Source organism: Trachemys scripta, chromosome 6 (assembly GCF_013100865.1).
Source record: "Trachemys scripta elegans isolate TJP31775 chromosome 6, CAS_Tse_1.0, whole genome shotgun sequence".
Lineage (NCBI taxonomy): Eukaryota > Metazoa > Chordata > Testudines > Emydidae > Trachemys > Trachemys scripta.
Genome location: NC_048303.1, coordinates 30,053,945 through 30,064,685, shown reverse-complemented (window position 1 = coordinate 30,064,685; position 10,741 = coordinate 30,053,945). Strand labels below are relative to the sequence as shown.

Sequence of the window (10,741 nt, the reverse complement as noted above, 5' to 3'; positions counted from 1 at the left end):
TAAGCAGTATTTCTAAATATTAATTAATTTCCCTCATTCATCTCAGTCTCTTTTAATGTTTTGGCAGGTTCTTGACTGCTTTTACTGGGAAAAATCCACACAATATTCCATTAGCATATTTCAATTTTATGTTAAGCTTTACGATTTATTGGTGTTATTTAGGGTAATGCACTATTATGTGGCATATTTATATTTCACCCATCTATTATTAAAATCTCTGTAACATTTAGGTATTGAGGATCAATAAGACCTCTATAATGTTTATACAGTCATATTATTTTATAGGTGGCTTGGTGTGTGTTTTAGACTTGCTTTATGGATGTGTTTCTGAGACAATTTTATAACATTTCCCTCGGCCTATGAAAAGTTTTTGTTTACTAGCATGCAGACTGATGATGCTAGTATGGGATAAATAGCCTATACTGTGATAAAATAAACACTGACACTGCAATAGTATCATTAACCCCATGGTCCTGTTAGGGGTATGATTATAAAGGGATATGACAATAACAGAGAATCCTATCACCTTTAACTTCCGCATCTCAGATTTGCTTGCTTTTTCTAAAGGAAGAAGATACATAAGTTCACCCCAGTAAGATAAGTTGCACCCTTTTAAAATTGCCTCTAAAAATGTGCCCTTCTGCTCCTGTAATGAGGAATATCCTGGGGCTGTGTGTCCCTGTGGATTCTGCACAATGTGTAACTCTTGTTTAGGTTACACAAGAGACTGAGGCACACATGGCATTTACTGTTCATAGGATATGTGTGGCTAAAACTGTATCCCTTGTCAACGGTTAAATTCTGAACCCCGTGCCTCCGAGGCACCTAATTTTGTGGCATGTGTTTTAACTGCAGCTGAAGGAGAAATGTGCCCAGTCAAAGGAAGCTGGCTTTCAGTGATTTCTTTTTCTTAGGGTATGTCTACACTACGAAATTAGGTCAGTTTTATAGAAGTCAGTTTTTTAGAATTTGATTTTATACAGTCTATTGCCTATGTCCACGCTAAGCACATTAAGTTGGCAGAGTGCGTCCTCACTACCGCGGCTAGCATTGACTTACAGAGTGGTGTACTATGGGTAGCTATCCCACAGTTCCCGCAGTCTCCGCTGCCCATTGGAATTCTGGGTTAAGCTCCCAAGGCCTGATGGGGCAAAAACTTTGCCATGGGTGGTTTTGGCTACATGTTGTCAGGCCCCTCTCCCTCCTTCCTTCCGTGAAAGCAACGGCAGACAATCAGTAGGAAAGGCTAGGAAAGAATTGTTGTGTTTGCTTAATGGCAAAAGTATCATGCCTCACTAGCGATCCTGCCCGAGCCATATTAAACATAAATCTCTAATGTAATAGGAATGGAAGGTTGGGCTTTTGGGGGCCTTTATACTGGGCACACATCTGACTGATGTAACCTTGCTTTAGTGGGACCATGATCCTGTCCAAACTCCCATACCTCATCAGACTACTAATCCCGATCTTACTTGTGTAAGCAGAGTCAGGATGAGCTCTACCCTGACATCTGGTGGTGAATTATGGCGAGTGTGGAAAAGAACTCTGGGGGGGTGATCTTGTTTGCTTAGGCACACCCACCCGACCTAGCATGAGCCCATGGCAGCCCAAAATGGTCACTTTGGCTGCTGTGGGATCCCCAGTTTCTCTGTTATTGGGGCAGGAGGAATAAAGTGTTGTTACCCTGATTATGTGAATCAAGGACAATGAAACTGTTTTATGACAGAGGGTCTCACCATCACCTAAGTAGCACTCGCTAGACAAGGGACATGGGTTTCAAAACCCAGTGAATTGAGAGAGGATGGAGACAGGTATTTGTACCTGAAAGTATAGGGCCCAAAACACCAATTGCACCACCTCCTCTCTCCACTATTGAATAGCAGAGCTAATTTTGATTCTATTGAGAGTCTACTTACAGGCTGCTATGTGGAATTCACTTTGGGCCAATGGTGCACCAGCACTGGAGCTTCCCTACTACAAGCTGAAATCACTAAAGAGCTAAAGTTACTAAGAGCTGAGATCACTGAGTGCTGTGTTAACTAGTGGGGGAGCCTGAAGCTATATTGCTAAGTGGCTGGCAGAGCGAAGCAGTTTGCGGGATGGCTGGTGGAGTGGCTGGCAGAGCGAAGCAGTTTGTGGGACGGTTGGAGTGGCCCACGGAATGGTGAGCGGAGCTGAGCAGTCTGCGGGCTGGCTGGTGGAGCAGAGCAGTTTGTGGGATAGTTGGAGCGGCCCACGGAACAGTGAGTGGAGCTGAGCAGTTTGCGGGGGTGGCTGGAGGAGCAGAGTGGAGTGGAGCAGTTCATGGGGTGGCAGGAGCGGCTCACGGGACAGCTGGTGGAGTGGAGCGGCTCCTGGTGAAGGCTGCAGCGGAACCCCACGGAGAGGCGGGCAGTCGGCCTCGGACCACGTAAGGTGCCCCTTAACACCCTGAGTGCTGGATTCAAGAACCAAAGGGAAAGGACACGGCCCAATTTGCTGGGGTGGGTCTTTTGCTCATGGTTTGTGTTTTTCCAATTTAATGCTGATGTTGTTTACCTCATGTTATTAAACATTTTCTGCTACACTCAGACTCCGTGCTTGCGAGAGGGGAAGTATTGCCTCTTAGAGGTGCCCAGGGGATGGTATGTAATTGTCCCAGGTCACTGGATGGGGGCACAAGCCGGTTTTGCATTGCGTTATTGAAACAGAACCCCTAGATACTGAACCCGGCCCTTGTTGCTGCCGACTCAGACCGGCAGAAGGGTTACACTTGTAACATGAGTCTTGATTTGCTTGGTTTACATATGTGAAATAGGATCCTATTAGTTAGGGGGCAGTATTTCCTGTGTTGCCTCAGAAAAACTAACATTTTTCTTCCCAGCTTTACTGACCACAACTTATTGAACATGTTTTTTTGACTCAAGACTTATTGAACATGTCTTTGTCCTCTTCCCTTACATTCCACACATTTTTATTTTCCATGAGGGAATGGTTCTGTAATTGTCCCAAGTTCCTGTGCAAAAGCACTATAAGACTATTCAAGGAAAAGTCCTATGTTCTGTGTGACTGTTCTATTTTAAGACAAAACTTTTTTGAAGCAATATATATTGTTGTTCCTTCTATTAATAAATACAGTCCCTTGTTTGAAGTATATAAGTTAGCTGTCCTAATAAATATACATGGAAACAATTGTATTCTTAAAAAAAACAGTAAAATTTAAAGCAATGAAATGCCAGGACATTCCTCACTGGGATGTGGAGGAGGGAGAGAAAGAAAAGTAGTGGTTTTAGCCAACTTATTTGAGATTAGATTAAAAACTGAAAAAGCTTGAAAAGCAATAACAGATGGTCCATTTTTACATATATAGAACCAGCTGAACTTCCCTCAGTAATGACAAAGTCTGATTTATTCCATGCCATTTTATTTGGTCTATCTTGCCCCTAATTAGTCAAACATAATGATGTTTAAGCCATCACTAAATCCTCCCTTCATACAAAAGCTTCTTAATGCCACAATATTTTTTTATACATATAATGCCCTTTCTGTCCTTTGGAAAGGAAAGTGATCATTAAGATACCACGGGGCATGTTTTATTAGCCCATTGATTCAGTCTATGGGCAGCATCATGAGGCACAAGCCACTTGCCCATAGCCTCCAAAGTGTGAATTAAAGCAGCAATAAAATAGGCCTGAGAGTCTTTTAAAATCATTGTAATATGGCTCCAAAGTTTTAATGAAACTTTTTTTTTTTCTTCGCTGTTTGGCATAGGCTTGTGCCATAGGACATAGCTCAGAGGGGAGGGAAAAAAAGAACTTGTATGAAAAAGGCAGTAATGCTTTTTTCCTTTATGCATGATCCCCATTTTAACTCTGTGCTGTGCAGCTTCTCATCCCACTTCTCATTTTAATTGTTTCTTTCCTCCTGTTTCTCTTTCTCATCCTATTTTCTCCATGATCCCTTTCCCCTGTTGCCCCTCCCGCATATTCCTTCAGTTCTCTCCGCAACATTCAGAAAAAAGCAACCACACTCAACCCAGCCACTTGAGCAGCTCTGCTGATCGCATGACCAGCAATAGCAATGTCACCTTTCAATTTGAGTTTGGGCACCCCCTCTCATGATTGCTTCTCAAGTGGCCAAACTTCAAAGGAGAATGCCACATTTCTCCTTCATTTCGGCTTCTGTTCTCATCAGCCATGGCTGAGACAATTGGGCTGCTTTGAACTGCAGCAGCTGGGCTGCTTTTGAGCTGAACTCTTACATCTGATGCTGAACAGGGAAACATACATTACATGTCTGATGTACAAGTACAACTTAAAAGCAGGCCAGCTGCCTGAGAAACTATGCTGAGCACTCTGCTCAGTTAGGGAAAGAGAGAGGAGGAAGTTCTTGTGGGAAAAATAAATACAGCAAACTTTGTCTCTTTGTACCTGAATGTTTTAGCTATTGCTTTAAAATATCATTCTGAAATAGAGAATGGAGGACTTTTTCTTTCCTTCTCCTTTTACTCCATTTCTTTCTTAGTTATAGTGAGAAGATGAAACCTCATTTAGCCATAACTGTGATGACCATTTTTTCATGGAGGAGAGAAACAAAAAGCCTCAAGCAGACAATCAGAATGTGGTTTTGTAAAACTAATAGCCAAAGGCATATTATAAATTCGTTATAAACTACAGTGTACAGCAGGGACCCAATTCTCCTTTCACTTGTGAAACACTGGCTTGAAATCAGTGTAACTCCATGGATTTCAAAGTGCTCAGAAATTATAGTGATGGAGGCAGTTGTACAAATCTAATCAAATAGAATTTAAAGCAGTGTGAGTGAGTAAAAATAAGGCCTATATGTTTAAAATATAGATAAGAGGGGTAGGGGGCCCAGCCACACTCCTCTTGGCCATAGGCAGCGATGGGAAAGGAGGAGAGATCCTGGCCACTGTAGGGAGAGGTGGAGGAGAAGTCCTGGCCAGTCAGGGTCTCTCCAGTGGGAAGAGACAGCAGAGGTCCCAGCTGGTCCTGGTCTCTCCAGTGGGAGGGGAGAGGAAGCAGGGAGAAATCCTGGTGGTCCTGGTCTCTCTAGGGAGAGGGGAGGGGGGGGGGGGGGGGGGGGGGGAAGTCCCAATCTATCAGGGTCACCCCAGTGAGAGGGGAGGGGTGGGATCTCAACTGATCAGGGCCTCTCTGATGAGCAATTTAGTAATCTGGAATTCAATTTCCCATGCTCTCACAGCCTTCCTCCTATCTCAGTAGGGAAGGGATGTTTGATCTGATAAATTATAAAAATATAAATTAATGGAGATATCCTATCTCCTAGAACTGGAAGGGACCCTGAAAGGCCATTGAGTCCAGGCCCCTGCCTTCACTAGCAGGACCAAGTACTGATTTTGCCCTAGATCCCTAAGTGGCCCCCTCAAGGATTGAACTCACAACCCTGGGTTTAGCAGGCCTGTGCTCAACCCACTGAGCTATCCCTCCCCCCAAATAGCAGGGGAAAGACAACTTCTGGTGTCCTGAGAAGAGGAAGGAAGAGCAGAACAGACTTGGCTGCTCTGAGGCTTTCCCTGTACCCAGAATACACATGGAGATGGTGCCTTGATGGAAAAGAGAGCAGAGGTATAGAGATTCTCTGTGTTTTCCTGCTGCCATTGGCTAAGCTTGGGGAATAGAGGGGAGGAGAGAGTTGATTGTCTCTCACAACCTTATTCTACCTGTATGTGAAGGCCGGGAGGGGATGAGGCAGCAGCCAGCCATTCTCCTGTGGTTGCTGCTCGCCTTCCCCACCCTGTAATGGAGGGATTGTTTGAACAGTGTTTTCAAGAAGCTGTGGGTCTGAGCAGGAGGGAACTTTCTTTGTGGCAAAACTGACAAGGTGAGGATAAAATAATTATTTTATTTTGACTCCGCATTGTAATAAACTCACTTTATTCTGCATGGACTCGCCTCTCACTTTATTTTCCGTAAACCATATTTTTCTGCAAACAAGATTATAACACATCACTTTACCTGTGTTTGTTGAGGGCCTATGTCCATTTTTTCCAGAAGGCTGTTTAAAAAATCTGTGACACTCTTCCATGGGTAAATACTATTAGAACCATCAAGAACTATGACAATATCCAGTTGGGCCTTACATTCTGCAACATAAATTGCCAGATGAGAATTGTCACAAATGAGTGTCAAATACATAACCATTGCAACAAATAATTGTAGACATCACATTTAATCCTGACATTTAAAAATACAGGTCTAAAACAAACTGGTGTTCAGCAATATTTGCTTTGTCATTTTAGTCCCAGGATTTTACAGTGTGAATAGTCCCATTAACATTAGTAGAACATTGCATACAAAAAAAACTTAGGCATGCGTTTGTTTACAGGATTGGGATCTTTATTAAGGTAAACCCTTAATTTCCCAATTTCCTACTTTCCTACTCTAGTTCTTCCATTTAAACATATCCTATGTTTTTGTAATGTATATCTTACCAGATCGGACTTGTTAGATGTCTCAGTAACTTGCCTTCATTATTTAAAGAAACTCTTCTAACCATAAGGAAAAGCATCAGGACTATTTTTAGCAATTATGTTTGGACATTACATAGCATTCTAGAGATTGTTTACACTGCATATTTATTCCAAAAGTAGCAAGAAGTTAGCTTATATACTCACAATGAAAACATTTACTTAACTTGGTAATGCTGGTAGCTTGGAAAAATAGTTTATGCTTTTTGGTATGCCTGTGTGTAGACATTTGTCTTGTTCAGTGCTTCATGCTTTCAAACACATGAGAACATTATTGTGGTATGCATACCTTGTACAGATGGTGCAATGGCATTTACAACTTCAAATGTGGAACTGACGTTAGAACAGATGCCAGTTGTGTAATGCAAATGCCCACATTTGTAAGCATAGAGTGGCCCACAAGCCTTTAAGAAATAGAAAGGGTTAAAAGTTACATAATGAAGCTTTTGGGATATGTATAATTCCCTATCAAAGTTAGGAATGTAATTATTTTCTTACCAGAAAGCCTCCTTTTGGGTTAGTCACTAAAGTTGTTCCAAGAGTCATGTTCTCTTTTACTTCCACAACGTTAGGAACTGAAGTGTTAGCTATAAATAGATCAAAATGTTAAGTATTTTGAAATGTGAAGAGATGTTAAATGATATGTCCTCTAGTATAAAGCTTACAAACATAAAACACAGCTTGTTTTTGGTTCTATCAAGTATTTTAGCACTCCTCCTCCTCCTCCCGGAACAGTGATTAGGAGTATAATGAACAAGTAAAAATGCAAAAACTGGCTTTCATCCCAGAATTTTGTCTGGGTCACTGTCTCAAATAGTTTTCCTGAACCACAAAAGAACATAGAAATAGCAGTGTGATGAAAGCAGGAGATTACTGTTCACACACAATTTTGCCAGTTATAACAAATAAACATTACATCTTTATAGAAGTCTGCTATTATATAAGTTATAGATTTTTTACATCGAAATAAATCACTGATATGCAAGGGGTTTCAGTGAAGATTAAAACTAAATAATAAATCTGGTAAAACTCAGCTTTACAGGTTTCAGAGTAGCAGCCGTGTTAGTCTGTATCTGCGAAAAGAACAGGAGTACTTGTGGCACCTTAGAGACTAACAAATTTATTAGAGCATAAGCTTTCGTGGAAGAAGTGGGCTGTAGTCCACGAAAGCTTATGCTCTAATAAATTTGTTAGTCTCTAAGGTGCCACAAGTACTCCTGTTCTTCTTTCAGCTTTACAGTAACTCTTTTCCTGTCTATATCAAGGATCTCCCAATCCCAGCCACAGTTATGGTGGCAATCCAGGCTTACTCTAATTGATATATTAATTGCTTCATCCTTGTTCTGGAGAGACCACTTCTAGCCAGTTACAATCTCATCTAAAGCTCATTGAAGTATTGGAAAGACTCTCATGGGCTTCAGTGGGGTTTGGATCAGATACTGAAAAGCTAATCCATGACAATTTAGCCCTTGGTCTCTCTGTAGGGACTGCCAGACAGAGTCAATTAGTGCCAGTTGTACTGGTGTTTATGTAACATAGCCATGGTTCACCATCAAATGGACTGAAGTCACCAACACATTTAATGAAGACATAGGGCACTAAAGAGACTTCAGAATACTATTGTTAATATTCAAATGTGCAATTTGATCTGAAAGACTTCCTATTTCATTATCATGAGTTATTTTATCCCTCAGAATGTAAGCATTTAGCTACACACATTTAGTTATTTTTTTTTAAACAATTTTAATAAAAAAATTTAGCCATAAACTTGCTAAGATGTCACCTCTATGGGAGCTACACAAACAGGATAAGGATAGTCCTCTGCCACCGCCATTTTATTTCATACCTGGTAGGTTCAGTTTTATGCAAGGTGATTTGCCCTTCCCTACAGGGCATTTGTAGACATCTCCTGTTCTCTTCTTGGGTTGGCCAACTAATGGAGAACCAATAAGTACCCTGAAAATAAAATAAGTCACATGAATTTTCTCCTCAACACATACATTTCTTCCTTTTGTTCCATTAGTGGACATGAAAGTCAGTACTGAGTATAATGCACCTTTATAAAACGTATTGGGGAGCCTATCTGCAGCAAGCTCTGCATAAGTGTGCAGGGTGGAGAGACAGCTGGAAAAATGGCATCATATTTTTAGTTCAGAGACAAAGAAAAGTAACCATGTCATCTTCTGCTCCTTTAGAGGAACACAGAAAAGGAAAGAGGTGTGTGAGTGTATGTGTTCATGGATGTGTGGAGGAAAAGACAACGCCAAAGGAAAATAAGGACATTTTGGGGGACAAAAGATTTGAAAAAGTATCTGCATTTGTCTTTTTTTTTAAAAAACATCTTCTCTCTCCTCTATTTTTTTTACATTTTAGTTTAAATTACAATTTATGAATGGTCTACAGCAAGTATCGGCAACCTTTGGCACATGGCCAGTCAGGGAAATGTGCTGATGGGCTGGGCTGGTTTGTTTACCTGCAGCGTTTGCAGGTTCGGCCAATTGCAGCTCCCATTGGCTGCGGTTCGCTGTTTCAGGCCAATGGGGGCTGCAGGAAGCGGCAGGGGCTGCGATCGGCCGATCCTGCGGACGCTGCAGGTAAACAAACTGTCACAGCCTGCCAGCGCATTTCCCTGATGGCCCGCGTGTCAAAGGTTGCTGATCCCTGGTCTACGGAATGATAGATATTTACAGGCATCCAAGGGGAGAATTTGGCCTTAAGTAATTTAAAGAAATAGTGTAAGAGATATGGGTCTTCCCTCTCAGTATTCATAAAAAATAATAGCTATGTAGAGATTGAGGGTTAAAGCTAACATTTTTAGGATTCTGACAAACAGTTGGGCTTTTTCAGAGTTTGATATAATCATAAACTCTGGATTTATAGTTTTGTAACCTTTCACATCCTATATTTTATAAGTATTGGGAATTAAATATTCACTCTTAGATCTACAATAGGAGTCTTCAGTGAAAATGAGAGCTTCTGATCCCCAGAGATGAAGAGACTGCTTAAATAGTTTTATCAGCAGTTTTATCTTCATAAGCTACACTGCCTAGGGACCCCAAACAAAATTAGAGGTGCATATTTCTGGACAATTACATTACTGTGGTATAGTTTTCAGAAATCACTCTTCTGATCTTGAGACATCTACCTAAGAAAGAGCTCAGCAGCTTGGGATAAGCTATATGAACTATAATATGTAAAAGCTAGTTTATGGATTAAAAAAGCCCCCTAGTTTATGGATTAAAAAAGCCCCCCACCAAAAAAATAACAGAAAATGTGGCACAGAGGATATGTTCACAGCAATTTACAAGTGCAGTTCCAATACACTATCCCTAAAGCAAACAAAAGTTGGCATGACTCAATGGGATCTGTGCAGATTGTTTTAACTAATAACTTTTCTTCAAAATAAAATGCTCTGAATACATATTGGATGAGGGTGATATTTTCCTTCATGCTATTTCTTCATATGCCACATTGTATGTATTTTCTACAAGCAATCTTCTTCAGAAGCAGAAACTGTAAGGTGATGAAGTTGAGGATGCTTGACATCTCACAGGTGGTGATCACAACCCAGCAGGATCCTGCCCAGAATTCTTTTCTCATTAATTTGTTTAATATACCTTGAAATAGGAACTATAAGCACTTTGATAAATGGTTTGAAGAAAGGCTGTCTTGTTGAATTAGGGTTTCTGAAGGTGATTCTTTGGTTTCCTGACACAGATAGATTTACAGGAAACTCAGAGTGCTAAACATCTTTAACTCTGCAGTATCTAATACTTATTTCTACACTTTTACATCATCATAAAATATTGTGAATCTAGTTTTAGGCAGTGTATGGATTTCCTGTTCTGTATAACATGCTGATGTCATATCACGGACTATTTAAATGCTTAAAGACATACAGCCTCTCAACACAGCCACTTTGAACTAGCGATGGGCATGAATTGCACATCTGTCTCCAGGGGTGCTGCAACAATTTGTATAGTGGGGGCGCTGAGAGCCATTGAAACAAACTGTAAACCCCGGATATGATGGAAACCACTTCAAGCCAGTGGGTGTGGCAGCACCCCTAGTTCCAGCACTTATGGCTGTCTCTGAATTTGAACTTTGGGGATGGTTGAATCCAGGGGGTTGTTTTGGGCTTATGCCACAGGAAGATCATCATCTGTGGTTTGTATTTTCTATTTTTGAAAGAGCCTGCTACATTTCCAAGGAATTGACATAGCAAAATCCCTATTTCTGGGATGTGTAGGG

At 41.0% G+C, this 10,741-nt stretch overlaps 1 protein-coding gene across 2 annotated transcripts in view; it reads right to left on the bottom strand.

Moving 5' to 3' along the window:
• Window positions 1–10,741, bottom strand: part of ITGA1 (integrin subunit alpha 1) — a 124,081-nt gene that overhangs the window by 64,552 nt on the left and 48,788 nt on the right. The window contains exons 3-6 of one of the 2 annotated variants that reach the window (XM_034774419.1): window positions 8,337–8,446; window positions 6,989–7,077; window positions 6,780–6,894; window positions 5,979–6,106 (exon numbers count right to left, since the gene is read on the bottom strand). In XM_034774419.1, the coding sequence (XP_034630310.1) occupies window positions 5,979–6,106; window positions 6,780–6,894; window positions 6,989–7,077; window positions 8,337–8,446 (442 nt within the window). Of the gene's footprint in view, window positions 1–5,978; window positions 6,107–6,637; window positions 6,659–6,779; window positions 6,895–6,988; window positions 7,078–8,336; window positions 8,447–10,741 lie in introns of those variants that run through there. The other variant, XM_034774420.1, reaches the window with a different exon arrangement.